The sequence below is a fragment of the Lithobates pipiens genome, unplaced genomic scaffold, assembly GCF_037356315.1.
Source record: "Lithobates pipiens isolate NorthernLeopardFrog02 unplaced genomic scaffold, aLitPip1_a1.2 Scaffold_30, whole genome shotgun sequence".
NCBI lineage: Eukaryota > Metazoa > Chordata > Amphibia > Anura > Ranidae > Lithobates > Lithobates pipiens.
In genome coordinates this window covers 126,701,675-126,723,082 of record NW_027507791.1, presented here as the reverse complement: position 1 = coordinate 126,723,082, position 21,408 = coordinate 126,701,675, and the positions used below count along the sequence as shown (strand labels likewise).

The 21,408-nt window shown below is 41.4% G+C and overlaps 1 protein-coding gene across 8 annotated transcripts in view; it reads right to left on the bottom strand.

The window, feature by feature from the left end:
• NPAS3 (neuronal PAS domain protein 3) overlaps window positions 1-21,408 on the bottom strand; it is a 623,665-nt gene that overhangs the window by 126,390 nt on the left and 475,867 nt on the right. For 7 of the 8 annotated variants that reach the window (XM_077464822.1, XM_077464823.1, XM_077464825.1 and 4 more), the window contains one exon: window positions 21,023-21,112. The exons of the other annotated variant lie outside the window; for it this stretch is intronic. In XM_077464822.1, coding sequence (XP_077320948.1) covers window positions 21,023-21,112 — 90 coding nt within the window. The remainder of the gene's footprint in view (window positions 1-21,022; window positions 21,113-21,408) is intronic. 8 annotated transcript variants of the gene reach the window in all.

Sequence of the window (21,408 nt, the reverse complement as noted above, 5' to 3'; positions counted from 1 at the left end):
TGATACTAAAGGAATTTTTTTTAATATAAAAAACCAAACATGTTATACTTACCTGCTCTGTGCAATGGTTTTGCACAGAGTAGCCCAATTTCTCCTCTTCTCATGCCCCCCCACCGGCACTCTGGGCTCCGCTCCCCTGCTGAGTTCCCCCATAGCAAGCTGTTTGCTATGGGGGCGCTCATGCACGCTTCCTCAGGAAGACACAGGTAATTTATAGCGCCATATAAACAATAGTAAGTACAAATGCAATATCATATAAAGGATCATATAAACACTATGTCTGCTGTTCAAGAGACAACTATGAAACCTTTCAACAAATGACCATAGAAACTTAATAGGCAGATTTTTTTAAAACAGTTGCTTATTGTCACCCTCTTCCTTTTCCTTACCTCTCTTGCCCACCAACACCTATAATCAAGCCTTCCACTCCCATTCTCCTGGGCCCCGAAGAGTGCCCTGTGCCATATGGCACCCAGTTGTTCTGTGTAATTCCTCCTAGGGCTGTATATCAATACCATTAATGTTAATATACCCCAAAAATACAACGAACAGTCATAGCAAGATCACTGACAGGTAAACTGCATAACACTGATTATCCTGTTACAATGGCATACGAAAGTGGGTGTGATATATTAGGCAGCAAGTAAACATGTTTTCCATGAAGTTAATGTTTTGAAAGCAGAGAACATGTGCATCGCAGTTTGTTGTGTATGGGACTGCATAGCTGCACACTGGTCAAGGCGCTCATGCTGACCTGTATCCACTGCCAAAAGTGCCTACAATGGGCCCGTGAGCATCGGACCAGGACCACAGAGCAATTGCAGACGGTGCCCTAGTTTGAAGAATTATGTTTTATTTTACAACATGTGGATGGCTGGGTGTGTGTCAGTTGCTTACATAGTGAAGAGATGGTATTGAGATGCAGTATGAGAAGAAGGCAAGCCTGTGGAGGCAGTGTGAAGCTTTGGGCAATGTTCTGCTGGGAAATCGTGGTCCTGCCATTTATGTGGAAATTACTTTGACATCTACCACTTACCTAAACATTAGTGCTGACCAAGTACACCCCCTCATGTATTCCCCTGATGTGTGTGGCCTCTTTCAGCAGGATGATATGCAAAAATATGATATCCACATATTGATCCACATATATGGTATCCACATATGATATCCACACTGCAAAAAAGGTTTAAGAATGGTTTGGGGAACACGAGTTTGAGGTGTTGTCTTGAAAAAGAAGTCTGATTCATGGAGGTCCCACCTCACAATTTAGAAGACTTAAAGCAGGGATCCTCAAACTACGGCCCTCCAGCTGTTGTGAAACTACACATCCCATGAGGCATTGTAAAACTCTGACATTCACAAACATTACTAGGCATGATGGGAATTGTAGTTCCTGAACAACTGGAGGGCCAAAGTTTAAAGACACATGACTGAAAGCAGGGTTTCTCAACTCCAGTCCTCAAGGTGCCCCAACAGGTCATGTTTTCAGGATTTCCCTCAGATGAAACGGCTGTGGTAATTACTAAGGCAGTGAAACTGATCAAATCACCTGTTCAAAATAATCGAAAAGCTGAAAACATGACCTGTTGGGGTGCCTTGAGGACTGGAGTTGAGAAACACTGACTTAAAGGATCTGCTGCTGACAGCTTGGTGCTAGACACCACTGCATACCTTCAGAGGTTTAGTGGTGTCCATGCTGCAATGGGTCAGGGCTGTTTTGGCAGCAAAAAGAGTACCTACTCAATATTAGATGGTTTATCATAATGTTATGTCTGATCAATGTATGTTCAACTGTTTTCATTTCCAGCTTTGTACGTTTTCATTACGTAATGTATTGTCATGTCCTTTAGCTCAATGACTTTTCTATGCATCTTCTTTACTGTGTCATCTTTGCACTGCAGTCACTTGTACACCATAGACTGGTCGAAGAAATCCATTGAAAATGTTTGTGTTGTCCGAAAGCTATCTAAGTCTATGGCCAGCTTCTCCCATACTAGGCAGGATTTACAGATTTATTACGGGGCTTATTTACCATGGCAATGCAAATAGCAAAGTGCAGTAACCCACAATGGTATTTCCCAACATTTACAGCAGTCGCTGCAATAAAACAGAACAACTGATTAGTAGCTTCTATGAACAGCAATTTCTTTTAATAAACTGGCCAATGTACTGCATCAATATCTCCGTTATTTCAAATGCAAAACAGCCCATCAAATTGCTTTGCAGTCTTCCATAAGCATTTGTCATTAGCTGCCTCGGCTGCACCGAAGCGGTTAAACGCCCCTGGACGGCAATTACCCCTCCACGCCTGGGTTTCTGCCACAAATACACCTGTCTCCTCCCCTAAGCAAGAGAAACACAGGAACCTTGACTCTGAAAGTCAGGCCCTGCGCAGAGTGATAAGATTCCCTGGGGATCGCTGGCATTATCTCTCTTCAGCACTTGGACAGCTCCCAGCCATTGGCGGCCATGTGGCCGGCTCTTCTAGGAGGGAGGGGAGCCTTGCAGCCCCTGAGAAATCAATTTCCTCGCCTGCTCCCCTATTTGCTTTTCAGAATGCCCTTGTCGGACGCGCACTGAGACATGTGAGCGTGGCTCACTGATAATACAGCCAGTGAACTGTGTCCTGGGAATTGTCCGCCCCTCTTCCTGGAGCTCACAATTTCCTCTCTCCCGCCTCAATCTCTGCTCATCTCTCTCCATTCCATTAGCATTTCTGCCAGATTCTTGCTTAAAGTAAGCGAACAAGACAAATGTTTGCCTGCATTCCTATAAGCAACAGAGCAGATGTAGCCGTCCCTGATTTCCAGGTGACAGTCCCTGGAGTTGAAGGTTTGCCCCTGGAAAAAAGAAAACCGTCTCTGGAAATGCTTCTAATTTTCAGTAACAGCCCAATCTGTCTTAAAACCACCTTGTCTGTGCGTTACGTTCAGCTGACATTCACTGTTCAGTCGCGGTTTTTAATGAACATTTTTTTTAGAACTATGATTGAAATCCACAAATAGTTATTACTGTGCCAAGCAAAATGGCTATACAGTGTTCTGGATTCTAGGTCTAGATTCATCGGTTCAGGGGAAAATACGCCTGGAAATTATTTTAAGATATGGACAATGCTAAATTGTAATTCAAAAATTTATCATACGCAAATAATCGTTTTTTTGCCTTCCAAATTTGATTTGCTGTAAATTCAAGAACATATAATCTCATACAAGCTATAGCCCTCGTTCACATTGGAGCGATTTGGCATGCGATTTGACAGGTTGAATCTCATGACAAGTCGCACCCTATTGTCAACAATGTCACTGTTCAAATCGGTGCGACGCCGACTTTGCGATGCCGCATCGATTTGAAAATGTAGTTCCTGCACTACTATTTCGGGTGAAATGAAGCCGCACAGAAGTTGTACCTAAAGTTGCACTGACATGCGGCTTTGAAATTGTGCGATTTCAGATGAAGTTGCACGATTTCAAAGCTGCATTTAATGTGAACGAGGGGCTAAAGCTGAACTCTAGGCAGATATGAAAACACACATAAATGCAGATCTGGAAATAACAACAAATCATTAGATGTACTTTTTAAAAGCAAGCAGTGAAAGTAGCTGATTTAGACCTGGTATCAGCCTCTGTACAGCAGGGATTGAGTGTGAGGGATGGTTAATACTGTTGCGATGCAGGAAAACCTGCGAATCAACCGCATGTTTCCCGGCGGCAGTTCACATTCCCTATGCGAACTGCTGGGAGGGTCAGGTAAAAGTTAATGACACCTCCAAATCAGTTTGCATATCTCAGTGTGATCTGCAAACTCGGACAGGAATCGGATCACATGGGTGTTCACACCCATGCAATCTGATTCTGCTGTGGACAAAAAAAAAGGTTCTGTGCGTGTTTGATGCAAATTCAGCCATACGATCTTTATGGCTGAAATCGCATCGCAGAGATCGCATTTGATTTTCATTGCAGTGCGGTGCAAATCACATCCGATCTCTGGGATTGCACCAGTGTGAACCGGCCCTGAGAGGTAGAAGCAGCACAAGGTGCCAAAGAGTTCAGGTGCTGACAAGAAGAATGCTGACTGAAGAAGAGAGCAGAGTAACAGGTAGATGAACTCATCACTGGGCCTCACCTTTCACTGTCCCATCACAGGCAGGGGCAGGTGCCGGAGGAGCTGGGCTCAGAGGAATCTTTTAATGGTCTATACATTTTTATATTGTTGTTTTTTTTTGCTGAAGCTGTTTTAACACATTAACCACTTGCTTACAGGGCACGTAAACCCCCCTCCTATCCAGACCAATTTTTGAATGACAATTGTGTGGCCATGCTACACTGTACCCAAATGAAATTTGTACCATTTTTTTCCCACAAATAGAGCTTTCTTTTGGTGATATTTGATCACCTGTGCGATTTGTATTTTTTGTTAAAAAAATGTAAAAAGAGCGAATTTTTTTACATTTTTTTAAAAATTTTGTTATAAAATTTTAAAATGGGTAATTTTTGTCTGTCATTGATGTACGCTGATGAGGCGGCACTGATAGGCACCGATAGGTGGCAGTGATGGACACTGATCAGTTACATTGATAGGCAGCACTTCTAGGTGGCACTGATTGGCACCACTTGTGGGCATTGATAGGTGCCACTTGTGGGCATTGATAGGTGCCACTTGTGGGCACTGTCAGATGGCATAAATGAGGCATAATTTCCTCTTTCTCTTCAGGATCATTCCCTTTAAGATGAGCCGGTGATCGGCTTTTTTTTTCTCCTCCGCTGTCAGCGCAAGGAGAAAAAAAAAACGATCAACAAGCTTTTGTTTTGATCATGTGATCAGCTGTCATTGGCTGACAGCTGATCACATGGTAAGGGGCCCGGGACCGGCCCCTTACTTGGCTCGGTGATCACCCGAGTCTCGGTGACTCAGTGATCATGGCGCACGCAGGGAGTGTGCACAGGGGAGGCCGTCTGTAAAACTGGCGAACACAGAATCTGGTGCAGCTGTGCATAGTAACCAATCAGCTTCTGGGTTTTATTGTCAAAGCTTAAAGTGATACTAAAGTCTTGTTGTTTTTTGTTAAAACCCCAAACATGTTATAGCTGTGCTTTTTTTTGCACAGAGCAGCCCAGATCCTCCTTTTTCTAGTGGTTTATATTGAAGGTATGAACTATTGCTATCTAGGTATCCACACTAAACACTGAACATAAGGAAACAGTGTGCACTGTAAATGTTCTCTTTAAAGTAGTGACAAATAGAACTGCTTAAGATGCTCTCTGCAACCGTTCTATCAAACACGCGGAAGCTGTGTGTGACACTACAAAGACTTCACAACTCCCGTCACACAAATATCACTTTAATTACATGTGTTTGGTATAGCAGTCATTTGTACCTTTCATGAGCAGATGAAAAGCTTTGGTGGGGAGGGAATCTATGCATCGCAGAGAGAGATACAAATATGAACTCTCTTCTGCCAACACTGAACACATCTGCTCACACAGTCCCCTTTACTAAATGCGGATTCCCCAACTCCTAATGCCCAACATAACTGGCTTGCCATGGTGGGATAGAGTTACTAAAGGCAAACAGACTGTTCACTTTGCAAGGGAACTTGAATTTTGTAAGGGAATTTTCCCCCGGTTTAGTGAATGAGTTGGAGCTCTTATAACTTCCATAATCCAATCACGTTTGTTTGTTTTTTTATATTTTTTCTTGCACACTATTGGGTTTTCTTTTTTGTTAAAGCATAACTCCACTTTTGTTGAGAAAAAAACATTCCCCTCTGGGTGATCTATGTACATTACAAGGATTATAACAACCTTTGTTGCAGATTCCTACCCTTTGTTATTCTGAAGAAATACCTGTGTGTTCCTCTGTGCCTCTGGGCCCATTGGGTCTAATGGGAGTGGTTTCATATTTATCAGTCAGCTGTGCAGCTGCAGAGCACTAATCAGAAAAGCTGCTGGGTCTGCATCCCTTTAGACGTGATTTCCTATTGGGAGTATCTCACCAAAAAAAAAAAGACATTTTTGTTGCAGGGGATGCCTGAAATCTGACTTGTATCTTAGGCAGACTTCTGGGAAAATTGAACAGCCTTTTTGCATTTAGTAAATGTACCCAACTGTTGGTAATCACTGGTAATCACATGGATCCATATTTGCTATAATGAATCTCTACGATAAACGTGGGAGTATTGTTTTTTTTGTTTTTTATAAAGTCTTTTATTTCATAGAAACTGCATTACCATTCCACAGATCAATAGTACACAACCATGACGTTCACATGGTTAACAATGCTTGTATCCAAAAAATACTTCTCTATTGTAGCCAGAGTGGGAGTTTTTTTAATTACACCAATTAAAGTAGTTATGTTACATAGCTACATAGTTACATAGTAGGAGAGGTTGAAAAAAGACACAAGTCCATCAAGTCCAACCCATGTGTGTGATTATATGTCAGTATTACATTGTATATCTTTGTATGTTGTGGTCTTTCAGGTGCTTACCTAATAATTTTTTGGAACTATCATAGCTCCCCACTGAGACCACCTCATGTGGAAGGAAATTCCACATCCTTGCCACTCTTACAGTAAAGAACTCTCTGTGTATTTTAAGGTTAAACCTCTTTTCTTTTAATTTTAATGAGTGGCTACAAGTCTTGTTAAGCTCCCTTCCGCGAAAAAGTTTTATACCTATTGTGGGGTCACCAGTACGGTATTTATAAATTTAAATCATATCCTCTCTCAAGAGTTTCTTCTTCATAACTAATAGTCCCTTTATCAGCTTTTTTGCCCTTCTTTGTACTCGCTCCATTTCCAGAACACTCTTCCTGAGGACTGGTGCCCAGAACTGGACAGCATACTCCAGGTGAGTCTTGCAGAGTGGGAGAATTACTGTTTATCTCTGGAGTTGATCCCCTGTGAATATATAAAAACTTTAAATGCCACTACTAAATGCACCTGAATTTGACTTGATTTAAGTCTCTTAAAAGAGATGTATGGGTTTTGTTTTTGTTTTTTAGAATCATACTTACTTAGGTGGTTGCAGCTTCGGTCTGATGCTGTATCTTTCCTCCATTGGCTCTAACACTGAGAACCGAGCGATTAAACACCGGCGATTGATCAATTCTCAGGGCTCCATGAGCAGAGAGCTGGTGACTGTCAGTCACCGCTGTCTGCTCTGCCCCCCCCTCCACTCACTGGAGTGCTAGGCTGTGAAGGGGGAGGGAGTCGCTGGCTCAGGCTCTCAGCGGCTTGTTGAGAGGCTGAGCTGGGTTCGGTCCAAGCATGTAGTGGGTCTCGACTTCAATCTTGCCCGAGCCTGGCCCGACTCTGTGATGTTCAGCCTGCTGTCTGTTGAAAACTCAATTGCCCCATCAGCACTAAACAGCATGGGTGTTGGCTGTTGACAGCTGTCATCCGTGGCTGTCAGAAAACCTAAACAGTGACTGCATCGGATTGGGCGCAGATGCTATTCTGCGGTGAATTTTCTGCCTGGTGGTTCCGATGGGGATTCAGCAGGAATTGGATGAATTTTGATCCATGTGCGGCAGACTTTACAATCCCCTGTACAGCAACATACAGGCTGGGAGAGGAAGGGCAACACTAGGAGCCAATCAGGTTTCTCTGATGCTTATGGGCTGCCACGTAACATTCTGACAGCAGGAAAGATCAGAGAGATGATCTCATCAGGCTTTTGCTCCTCCACTTTCAAACGAACAAACTTGGCGACACACGATCATTCCAAAAGTCTGACAGATTTGAATGTAATGACGTAGAATAAGGAAGTTCATAGAAAGTAGCCAATAGCTGCCCTAGCGTCGGTTTTATTCCGTCACAGACGAACGGATTGTCCGCTAAAAGCCGAGTCCAGCGGACAAATTTGAAGCCAGTCTTATTTCTAGGTCTGCTGGACTTTTGGGAAGAAAAAGTCAGCTGGAGCCCACACATGATCGACTTGTCCGATGGACTCTGGTCCGCCCGAAAGTCCAATTGTGTGTACGCGGCATAAGAGATTTGGTTGAGCAGAGGTTCTATTTTTTAAAAGTTTAGAATGAGAAGTTGGCGGTCAAGTTTATTTTCTCTCATTTTTTTCTTCCATTTTTTTGTAATCTCTGTAGTTATAATAAAGCCCTTGCCAAGCCTTCCCTTGCCAAATAAGTGCAATTTAATGTGTACTTATACTATTTTCAAAATAATAAAATACATAAAAGAAGACTAGCAAATCTACACAAATAATATTATATGAAGTCCAACGAATTCTACTTCCTTCTATATCGCTCTTGGGTTAGCACGCAGTCTGTGTTGATAATGTCGTAAGAATTATTTTATGGATCAACTGTAGCCAACTGTTAAAAGTTGGCACGCTATTGCACTTTGATCATGGGATTCTCCAGAGATCAGCGAGCTAGCTGTCACCAGAACATGTTATGCTCAGACTGTCAAAATAATTCATACCTCTCCACAAGACGACTGTCATCTTCTAAACATGCAAATATGTGGATTAAAAAATGAATATATGAAGGTTATACATTATCCATTATCTGTCTGTCTAGGTTCAAGTAATGTAATTATATACATTAGCCATTGTGCGGCCAGGTTTTGTAAGCTCAGAGTTAACCAAGTGTATATAGGAGGTGCCTATGGTACACTTTATTATTCTAAAGTCACACTGGCACACTCCGGCACCAACGTTTTTATATGAGCAAGGTCATTCGTTTATATATTCACCTCTCAACATAATTTATCCCATTGTAAAAGCAAGGGAAATCTCCCATTCAAGCTGTAACACATACATAAAGAACAAGACAAGAAAAGTGTTACTCAAAATTTATACATATTGCCCATGTCCCTCTAATAGATGGCACCTCCGCCCTAGATCTTCCAGATGTGTCAATTCCCGGAAAGTAGCAGTCTTTTTTTGGGCATATGCTCTCTTGGCACAGGAGGCTGTGCCTGTGGCGCGGACCCAGGAGCTGGTTCTGTGCTGGCCCAGGGAAGGCAGCAATAGTTTAGTAAGCTCCCCAAGCACAAACACTCTACCATCTGTTCAACAAGGAAAACACACACGTCTCAATTACAGGCAAATGCCAATGCACTGACAGGCAGGCTCAGCCTACAGCTGGGTGCGATGGTAGAATAGGAGTCGATGGGGCTGATTTCTCATCTCGGAAACCATTCACCTGCTGGACTAAATCAACTCCCATTGCCTTTGTGTTCCATCATTTCAAAATATGGCAAAATATTACAATTTAACCACTTGAAGGCCAGACCTTTTTCTGACATTTTTTGTTTCCAAGTAAAAATCCATATTTTTTGCTAGAAAATTACATAGAACCCCCCAAACATTATATCATTTTTTAGCAGAGGCCCTAGAGAATACAATGAAGGGTTTTACTATTTTTTATGTCACAGCAATTTTTTTTTTAAAAGTACACTTTAATGAATTTTAATGCACACAAACACAATATAATAAATTTTTTGCCAAAACATAAAGTAGTAAACAAGTAAATAAATGCCTAACATGTCTCGCTTTAAAATTGCGCACACTCGTGGAATGGTGACAAACGACCTTGCTATAGGCGACGCAAAAAAGCCTCTATAGATTACTAGTTTAGGGTTACAGAGTCTGGTGCTAATATTATTGCTCTTGACGTTTGCAGCAACACCTCATATGTGTGGTGCGATCGCCCTTAACGTTTGCGTGTGGGACCAACGCGTGGGTTCACCTTTGCGCTCTTGCATGGGGGACGGGTCGCTTTAATTTTTTTTTAATTATTATTTATTTTATTGAATTTATTTTTTATTTTTATCACTTTTATTGCTCTCACAAGTAAAATAAACATCTCTTGTGACAGCAATAGGCAGTGAGTGATTTTGACATCAAATTTCAATTTAGTTTTAGTTAGACTTTTGACTAAAATGCCAATTTAGTTTTAGTCATATTTTAATCATCTGAGTTGTTTTAGTTTTAGTTGTATTCAAGTCGACTAAAATCTCCAGTATATTTTAATCTAATGGGTTCAGTTAAATTTGAATGCATTATTTCTTTATAACTGCCAAACATTACTCCTAAAGTAAAAATATAATAACATGTTTATTATTTATGGTATTAAGGTTTGACCATGCACTACAGACACAGCCGTTGTGATATAAATTCAATTTAGTTGTTTAGAATTGTTTTAGTTGTATTTTAGTCAACTAAAATAGTATTAATTCAGTCTACGAAAATATTTTAGTCAACGAAATTAACACTGGTGACAGGTACTCTTTATGGAGAAATCTGGGGTCTATTAGACCTCACATGTCTCCTCTGCCCTTAAAAGCTTCTGATCACACCAAAATTGGTTTGATGAAATACTTTCCAAACTTAAAAAAGGTGCTGTTTACAACCGGGCCTCCAAGACCAGTGATGGGGAACCTTGGCACCCCAGATGTTTAGGAACTAAATTTTCCATGATGCTCATGCTCTCGGCAGTGTAGTTGAGCATCATGGGAAATATAGTTCCAAAACATCTGGGGTGCCAAGGTTCGCATCACTGTCCTAGACTATAGTGTTGATCAGAGATGATTCAGTCTCCGTCCACCTCTATTGTAAGCTATCGCAAGCACTGTATCAGATGCTGGTCTCCCCCAAGGATGGTAAAGCCCACAGATGCACCGGTAGACGGGGGGGGGGGGGACCCTTCCTGCTGCCTATAAAAGCTAGCCAGTGGTTAATTAGCCACTAGGATGGCTTTTACATAATGACTGGCCACCAGCTTAAATAAACAATACAGGGATGATGCCTGTAGCTTTTGGCATCATGCCAGTATAACCACCTAAACTCAAATTACTTACATGTATGAGATTTGGCGTTAAGTGGAAAATGTTCATTTTTTAACATATTATTACTACATAGGAATGTCCCCCCATGCCTTAAACATCCACAATCTAAAAACAAACAAATGACAACGTTGCCACACAATGAGCCAAACAGGGCCCATGCATCCACTCATGCACACACAGACCAAGGATGAAACACAGACACGGGGTATAGTTATCAGAGCTCAAAATTTCACCGCTGTAAAGTTCAGAGGTATGCATGCCCAATGGGTGTTAATGCATGACTAAATTGAAGTGCAGTCTGCTGATCCTATCAGAGTCAGAATGTGGAGCTACAGAGATGGCCACCAGGTGTCCAAACTGTCAGTGTGTCTTGAATGATTGGACTACAGGGCAATGGAGTGGTATTGAGGATACTAGTAAGTAGGGCCTTGGGTGCTATCTCTGGTGAAAGTACTTGGAACTGTATAAAGGGTTGCAACCAAGTTCACACAAAATCATAGATGTCTTTAGGGAGTTCCGGTAGGCTGAAGAGTAAATCACACAGATATTGCACATCAAAATTCAAGAATAGGTGTCTTCATTGGTGGTTATACAACCTTATGGCAGAAAGTGCATTGACCCTGAGAAAATCCGAACTAGCTATGAGGCAGGGTATGCTATAGCTTTAAATGTAGTCCCATTCATAATGTCATCAACTAATGGACCATTGGGAATGCTTGGTCAGCAGTACTATTGCTTCCAGTATAGAGGTATTGGATGATGATGCATACAGAGGCCATACAACCAATGGAAATATAAGGAAGCTTTGCAGCTTGTAAAGTCCAGACAGTCATATGCCTCTTAGTCAAATGCACTAGGTTAGGATGACAATAAAGTACTGCCCGAAGGCTCTCACCACGTGTGTCCTTTCTGTGAGTTCATCCATCTGGGCACTCACATAACCTGTGCTGGGATGGCCTCGCTGGGTAGCAGTGAATGCCTCAATGCATGCCTGATGCACCATAATCACCTCGAGCCAGTGTATCAAGCCCAACATGTCTGTGCAGGCAGCAGATGTGATGCCGTCTAGATGCTGAAACGCATGGTGGAGCGCAGGGCCAAAAGGCGCTGCCTACGGCAACGCGCTATACACGTGACCGCATGCTTCATCAGGACGTTCCGCTCCTACATTTTTTAAAGGGGCCTCCGCTCAATTAAGCATCAATTACCTTGGAACAGCCGATTGTGGCCATCTAGTGGTGATATTTAAATATATAAAAATAGAGAACAAGAGTATCTATACTCATCAGTTCAAATAACATTCATTCAACTGTATTTGTGCACTGGGTTTTAATGCAAAAAGTAGAATCTTAATTTATTTACATTTGAATTTAGGGATTATTTACCCTGTGCACAGTCATGATGTCTCAGCAGACATGTCCTTTTGGGTGTCTCCGTTATGGGGACACCCCATACTATGCGGACTTAAAGATTACTCAGACCCCTTTCACACTGGGCTGCATTCATTCCAATGGGCAGGGGAGTTTTGGTAGCACTGTATACAGCGCTCCCAACCCGCCCCAAAGATGGCGCTTGCAGGACTTTTTTTTTCCGTCCCACAAGCGCACCGCCCTATTGTGAAAAGGCACACGGGAATGAATGAGAGGAGGTTTTCAAGCGCTTAGCAGAGGCTAATTCCAGAGCTAAAGTGCCTGAAAACCACCCCACTATGAAAGGGTCTTAGGGTTCAAGGAAAATCTTCAGGCTCATCTCATTATTCTAGCCCTTTGGTGATAAAGTACCCAATCTGAATATACAGGATTTTTCTTTGGTAAGGAGTACTGTGTCAATATCTCCTCTACGATTGGTCAAATTCAAAGCAAAGAACCCCTTGACCTTCAGGCCATGCGGTCGACCACAGGTGTACTGCAACAGGTGTATCCTCCTCATCTTGCCTAATGCTCTTTACGTGTCCACTGAATCTGATATCAAGTTTGTGCCTCGTTTTGCTCACGTACATCTTTTTTACAGGGGCACTCAAAAATATAGAGGGCTCTCAATGTGGCACAGTTAATAAACGGTTGGATTTCATAATTTCATGAGCCCTCAGAGTCGGTTAACACATTAGAACGATCCACATACCTGCATTGGGCATGCATACCTCTGAACTTTAGAGGGTATAGAGTTTCACCCTTGGTCTGTGTGTATATGAGTGGATTCCTGGGGCCCTGTTTGGCATTTTTTTTTTCTTTTGCCTGTGACCACTCTATGTTAGCCTATGTGTCCATGCACAGATAGGTATTTACAGGCATATTAGAAGTGGAGTGTTTACAGGCAGAAAAAAACTAAAAAAAACAGTATGTTCAGGAGAGGAGCTGAAGGGCAGAAAACCCACCCTGAACACACCTAAATGTGTGTAAAGATGCCTAAATGCTAGACATGTTTAGTGCTTGAGTGTTCATTCTTTCCAAAGGCCAGAATAAATGAATATTTTGGTAAATGGAATCCATAAACACTCAAACACTTGATGTGCCTAAATGCACCTAAATGCAGGCTTTAGGCACATTTTGTGGGCAGCACTTCTCCTACCAGGAGAAAAGGCGTTCAGGGGACCTGGGCAAACACTCAGTGTGCCTGAGGCCTTAGAGAACTAGAGAAATTGCTGTGCAATTATTTTATTTTAGCAACCATTTTAGGATTGAAGAGGTTTGTGAATTTTAAACTATAAAATTACTGCACAGGAAGTCAGCTCATGCACTAAATTATTTCTCTGCTATACTATATTTGAAATATATTCTGTTATTATAACATACAGGTTAAAATTAAAGGAGAAGTACAGCCAAAGCTTGTTTGGCTGTACTTCTCCTGTGGATCACAGGTGTTCACTTTGTTCTGCACTCATGTGACCCATTTTCAGCAGTAGCGGGCTGAAGCCCACTGCTGGCTAATGTCACAGAGCTAGTCCAGTCTGGATCTGCCCACATGCCTGGCCGCTCCTGCCCCCCTCCACGGCCCAGCGCTACAGTGAGCATGGGGGGGGGGGGGGTAGGCCAGATAGCTGGTGACAGTCATCAGCTCTTTGCTCAGGAAGCTGTGAAAAGTAATTTTAGTATTAGAGCCAGCGGGGGACAGATACTGCACCCACCTAGGTAAGTATGATTCAGAAAAAACAACAACCCCATACTTCTTTTTTAAACAGTAACAGCTGCTATTGTACAACTCTCATGTACTCTATTGGTGATATTGTTGCACTTTCTGGCCCATTAAACCTTCTGTGGCCATTATGAGGCCTATGAGGAGATCCCACTCTCCATGTAAGATTGTAAATTTAGTTTGTATTATAAAAAATGAACTAGGAAGTGCTGGGAAACACAAAGTTGGACAGAAACAACCAAAGCCCTCGGGTGGTCAAAAACTGTGATGAGCTCAGGTTTGGGCTGAACCTGGGTTCTGACTGAAGCCAGGTGGAAGCCGTCAATCCCATCCACTGCCAGCGATTTAACTACAGCCGGGGCATTCTCCACCCCCCAGCAGCATGGACCAGGAAGCTTGTGACATCATTGACTCAATACGGCCACATGACCAAATTAGATCTAAGATATTGATTATTAGGTCAATGATGTCACAAGCATCCCTACCCCTTTGTGTATATGCAGCTGTGGGGCGAGGAATGCCCTGGCTTCACTTAATTGGGTAGCAGCGAGCAGGAGGGATAGCTTCCTTCTGTGTTTGGTTCCAACTCAAGTTCTGACCACATCTGGGTTGATCCTTAGTCAGAAAATACACCAAGGAAATTTACAAGTCACATAAGAAACAAGTGGCTGACTCCGTTCTGTAGTTAACATAACACTTTTGGGTAGAATGACCTTTTACGGATGTTTCTACAAATCTTGTGCTATCCCACTGACTGACTGTTACCTAAACCTACCTACTAGCTAGTTCAACAACCCATTGAACTACACATCTTTCCTACCAAACTTGTGTACATTGTAGACCAACAAGCACTTACACTGTATGCTGTAATGTATTGATTAAGTGTTTGCTCTGTCCTCCTTCACCCAGCTTAGCTGTCTTTCTAACCAGCACTCCATCACTTAGCTGGACAACCATATTACCCCATTTACCAGACACTAATGGACTACTTTATTACTGACCATCACATTAATGGATTTTCCCTTCACTGCTAGGTTAGCTTATTTACTATAGTCTGTTCCTCTACAGAACTACAATACAGAAAATAATAAGGTGACATTTATCAAATACACTGTGTGTATACGAAGGAGACAGGTGAATATAATATAAAAATCTGACTTTTTAATTAGGAATAAACATATTTGCAATACACTAGCAACCAAATCAATCGTACACTTTTACTTGCTTGTGATATATGATGGAGTACATATAAAAATGTAACTAGTCATTTTTTTTGTGTACATTACAATAAAAGTAACGTAGACCTGTCATGGAAGAAATATATAGTTTGTCACTGTTGACTTCTGAAAAGGGTTAGTTGAGTGGCTGTTCAATGTCCCTTGGGCGTCAGAACTTTCTCAATCATTGACCTGGAACAAGTATGCAGATTAGGAGAGTCAGAAACCCTAATCTGCATATTTCTTCTGGGTCAGTAACTGAAATTATTGAAGCAGGAAGGTCAACATGACAGCCAGGCAACTAGCATCTACAGAAGAAGAATGGCAGTTTCCATGTTTCTTCTACACTGATCAGCCGTAACATTATGACCACCCACCTAATATTGACTTGGTCCATTTTTTGCAGAGAAGACAGCCCTGACTCACTGAGCCAACAAAACGCATTTCCAAAAATTTGACAAATAAATTATATCAAGCAAAAGAAAGTATACATAACTCATAATCATAAGTGCCCTGGCACTGGGTACTAATCTGTTACCACCGAACTACGCTAATCACAACCACACCAATTACCAATCACATGACTCAGCAGAGGGCCATTTATACACAATTTTTCCAATATTGGTTTAGTAATTACTGTCAACCATATTACTGGATTATACGCTTCATACAGTAGCCTTGCTATATTATATTCTGTTCACCATCAAATCACTGGATTATAAACATCTAGGCATTAAATTGCTGAATTGTAACCTCTCTATTTCTTTGCTGAATAATTTCCTTCTGATCAACACATTGCTGGATTACAACCTCTATACTAACACAATGCTGGATTACAACCCTTATACAAACACATTACTGGATTGCAACCTCCATACCGCCAAATTACTGGATTACAATTTCCATACTATCACATTGCTGCATTACAACCTTCATATCACCACATTTCTAGACTACGCCTTCCATACTAGCGCATTGCTGGATTACAACCTTCATATTTATCACATTGCTGGATTATAATCTCCATATCATCACATTGCAGGACTAAACCTTCCATACTAGCCCAGGCCTTGTTACCTGATTTAGCCTTCCAATGCCACTTACTGCTATATCCAGCTATAGATGAGGGCGGTGGCGAGTTTTTTCATATCGTATTTGTTGGTGCAGCAATGCACCAACACCTTTGCAGCCATTGTGCTACATGCTGGGTGTTTGGTGTGCTGCATGTACCTTTAAGAAGGGGTGGCTCCCCTTCAGTCCACCTGATCTCATCTATCCATTAGAATGCATGTGCCTCCACTGTGGGGACACTCATACTTTAGTGTTAGGACAACAGATACCAGGGTGCATTGACGATGCTCTGTGGCTCACGCATGCGTTTGCAAATGCGTGCGGACTAAACTCCTGTTTTTAACGTACTGTTAGACAGGTCAATTTGGTTGTCTGCGAGCTGGTGGAAAGTAGGCTTGGATTTTTCCTGGGCATTCCCCAGGCCTTGTTGTTATCCGATTTAGCCGTCCAATGCCACTTACTGCTATAGCCAGCTATAGATGAGGGCGGTGGCGAGTTTTTTCATTCCATACTAGCACATTGCTGGATTACAGCCTTCATATTTATCACATTGCTTGATTACAACTAGGGATCCACCGTTACCATTTTTTTTTACAATAAGTACCGATACTTTATTTTTTAGTACTCGCCAATACCAATTAACGATACCTACTGCAACTGTTTTGTTTTAACTTCAGCTGTCAGCAATGGTACAAAGCATTGAAAAGTTATTTACAAATTAAATAAATCGATTTATTTAATCGAATCAATTTAGCATTTTTTCAATGTGAAATGTGTAAATATATGGTAATATATATGTCTAAAAATATTCACTAACAAAGCAAACAAAAAAAAGTTTTAATTGCTTATCGTTTATAAAATAGACGTGAACAAAAGAAAAAAAACTGGAAAATAATAATTAAATAGAGGAGAATAGGGAGTTAATTAAGGCTGATTAGAGTAAATTAAGTGTTATTAAGGGGTTAAACAGAGGAACATTTGTTCATCCCTTTTATCTGCAGATGAAGAAACAGAAAGATACAAAAAGAAACAATGTTTCTTTTTATTTGTGTTTCAGGGCTGAGCAATGTTGTTAATAAACATTGGCAGCTGCTTTTTTTTTTTTGATAGCTCCAATTACTGGGCTTCTTTAGCACAGGGGAGACCCAATGACAGCTCAAAGAACCGAGCCTGAAAGTATCGGTGCATTTGCACGAGTACTGATACTTGTGCAAATACTCGGTTTTGCCACCGATACCGATACTAGTATCAGTGCAACCCTAATTACAACCTTCATATCAACACATTTCTGGACCACACCTTCCATACTAGCCCATTGCTGGATTACAATCTTCATAGTTATCACATTGCTGAATTACAACCTTCATATCACCACATTGCTGGACTACACCTTCCATACTTGCACATTTCTGGATTACAACCTTCATATTTATTGCATTGCTGGATTACAACCTCCATATCACCACATTGCTTGACTATACCCTCCATACTAGCACATTGCTGGATTACAGCCTTCATATTTATCACATTGTTGAATTACAACCTCTATATTATGGCATTGCTAGATCACATCCATACTATCATATTACTAGATTACAAACCCTTTACTATCGGTTTGCTGGATTACAGCCTCCACAATACTACATTTCTGCATTACAACTCCCATAATATCACATCGCTGGATTATTTTCTTTCTACCATTCTGCTGGTTTACAACCTCTACACACATTACGGGATTATATCCTTCCCATCACTACAATGCTGTTTTAAAATCTGCTCACCATACTTCACTATCACGCTATCACTATTGCGGAGTGGGTGATCATAATCACTCTATTCACTTCTATGGTATTCAGCATCACTTTGCTGTGTTGGATATTACAGCTCATATGACATAACTGCACTTTTAATTACCTTCCAGAAAACCTGACTGCCATGTTGCCATTCATGCACGCATCTTCCCAAAGTGCTGTACTGCTCTTCACAACACCTAATTGAAGAATGTTTTTATTTCTCTACAGAACAATACCCCGGAGCACTCCGTAGTGTGTCAACGCAATAGAGTTAATGGAAAAACACCAAGCAGCAATTATGTACAATGATAATTCAAGCAGGCAGAAAGAGTTGACATGTTTTCCAAATATTTGACTGAATTCTCATTGTTCCTGCAGTTAGAGACAGATGTCCTGCCCCTTCTGGAAGAACTTCGATTCGGGGAAATCAGGTGAGATGGTTCCCATTTTTTCATCATAACTTTATTAAAATGCAATGCAGGTATTGCTCTATCACACTTTATTTAATGGGAGGTGAGCAGACACGGTGGCGGTGTCAGATCCCATGGCACACATTTGGACCTGGATTAGCGGCTAATGGGACTCCGGAGACAACAGGGACACTTGACTGCCCTCTCCTAGGTCACAGCAGGCAAAGAGCACAAAACCACTGAGAGAAGGTAAATGTTATATATAATCGCAGGTACTGCCAACAACCTCAGCACTTGTCTGCTAAGTACTAAGGGGTAGTCACAGAAACACAACAATGATACACAAAGGGCAGGACAATAAGGGTGTCACACATATACTAAGGTGCTCGTATGTAATCAACAAACTATTAAGTACAATTAGCAGACACATACACATCGTTTATAAAGACTGTTGAACAGAGGATTTCTAAGGTTGACTAAAACCAGATGCCCTGTAGTGAACTGTCAATGTAACTACACATTTTTCTTGGCATCTTCAGAAACAAGGGCCACAATCCCGGCTTTTATTTTATAGTAAACTGGTATCCAGAATCATTTATTCTATGTGTGCCAACTTATATGAACTGATGGGCATTGGATCAGCAATTAAACCACACTTGGATGGGGTCTTGTTGTGTATGAGACAGGTAAGAGTGGTACGTCCCCCCCCCACTGTGACTAAATGAGGGTACCTGATGCAGTGGTCCTCCTTGTTTAGGGTGGAGAACCTCATCAATGAGGCTGACAGCATACAATGCAAATATTGACCAACATTGGCATACTACATGTGAAGAACCACCACCCATAATCAGTGTGTAGGTGTCTGTCAACATTGTACTAGGTGTAAACTCGATATAAAGTAAACGGGTCTCTAAGAACGCTGTCTAGAAAAGAGAGGACATTCACAACAGTTGGGATGTAGACCAGCCTTTTTCAACCTTTTTTTTTAACATAGAAGAACCCTGAAATATCTTTTTGTCTTTTGTGTCAGTGGTTACTCATATGAGAAGCAGAAATCTCTCAGTGTTCAGGGAAACTCTAGCACCCTCTGGAGGAACCCCATGGAACCCTGGTAGAGAAACCCTGATGTAGAGCCTCTCTTCAGTGTTAGGTGTCAGTTTTGTTTCCGTTTTTTACGCCCAAAAATGTGGTCAATTACATATATGGCCTTTCGGGGAACCCAAAACTTATTTCTGTGACCCCAATGGAGAACAAACATTCAGGTTATCAGTGTAAGGACTGTTGAATAATGGTGCTATCATTCACATAGTAGCCCCTGGTACATTGATAGGTTGCACCCACAAATATAATGTTTACACTACAGTTGTATCCTTCAGCGTGATTGATTATCTTTAATAACTTTATTGTGTTACACTACTACAATTCTCTACTTACATTCTAATATTTCAAGCTCATGACACATTCTCTTTTACAGGATATGTTCCATGTATTAGAGGAACACAGAAACTACCTGAATATGTACTGTAAAGAAGCCATTTGTGTTTCTATTAAATAATGCAAAGACTAAGAATCTGGAGTCTATAGGAAATGTAATATAGTATTCTAGAATATTTACCTATTTGGGCTTGTTGATCAAATTGGTGTAGAAGTTATAAAGCCAAGCACAATTGCAACAGCAACCAAAGGGAATTATTATTGCAAAGGCCTGAATAATTAGCTTCTAAGGTCAATGCCCTCTTCTCCTTGTACTTTATATTGAAGAAGCCTAAAAATGTACCAGTGATACAGGCTCTATAGGTGTATGTTATGTATATGTTTCCTAGGGGGCACAGTAAACAAAATTTTGGAGCAAAGAAGCTGAATCAAATACAGAGCCATTTTCTATGGGGACCAGATTACTCTCTTTGATTCAAAAGCTGAACTCCAGGAATTGTTTATTTTTGAAACGAACATTGGTCTAGCTTGGTTACATCTAATTCATCATAGCTTACGGAGGGCGGCTGGGGTTCCAGATGCTGTAGTAGCCTGTGCTATACAGTTAGTGCTGGTCTCTTCCAGGTGTTTCTCAAGTGACTTTCCATTTTATACTGAATACAGGAAGTCACTTGCTGAGTACCTCCCCCATTCAGAGAACATCTTGTAATTTTTCAATGAATACAAGGTGTTCTCTGATTGGATGTGGCAATAATGACATCATCTACCCCGTCTCTCTGCTTCGTACAGTCACAGATCACCTTGAATTCACAGAAATGAATGGCGGAGGTGCTGAGTGATTGCCTATGTTCAGTATACAGAAGGAAAGGGGCTCGAGCATTACCCAGCAGAGACCAGCACTGATGGTATGTTACACAGGCAACTACAGTGAATTTCTGCATCCCTAGCAGCCCTCTAGATGTGAGATATGAAGAATTAGATGAAACCAAGCTTGACTAATGCATGTTCATGGATTTCAGCTTTAAAAGATAAAACTTGACTGGCTGACAAGGCTGACATTCCACCATTTGTCCTCTTTTCACAAGGCAGCTCCCATGTAACCAGTTTAAAACAGGATAAGTGGCTTTTTTATAGTGAGGAACAGATGAGCGACACTCACCTGAGACAAGCCAAGGTAGATGGACACAGTCTCCGAAATGTACAAAAATTTTCCTTCTTGATTTAGTGCAAATACAAAGCCGTCCAGAGACTGCAGGGAAAAGAACAAGAGACAGTCACAAACAGAGAGGCAGGGAGGAGAACAGGAGACAGCCAAGTGCAAACAACGAGACAATAGAAATAACAGAGGAATTGTGAACACAGAAACGCTAAGAGCAAAGAGAACTACAACTAAGAAATAAGACAGGGACACAGAAAGGGGAAGGCAGGCAAGGCAGGCAACGGGAAAAGCACAAACACATACAGAGACAGTTCACATTTCATTCTTGTATTGGTAAAATGTGGCATTATAGACAGTTCTCAACACAGTCAGTGGAGGGAGCACAA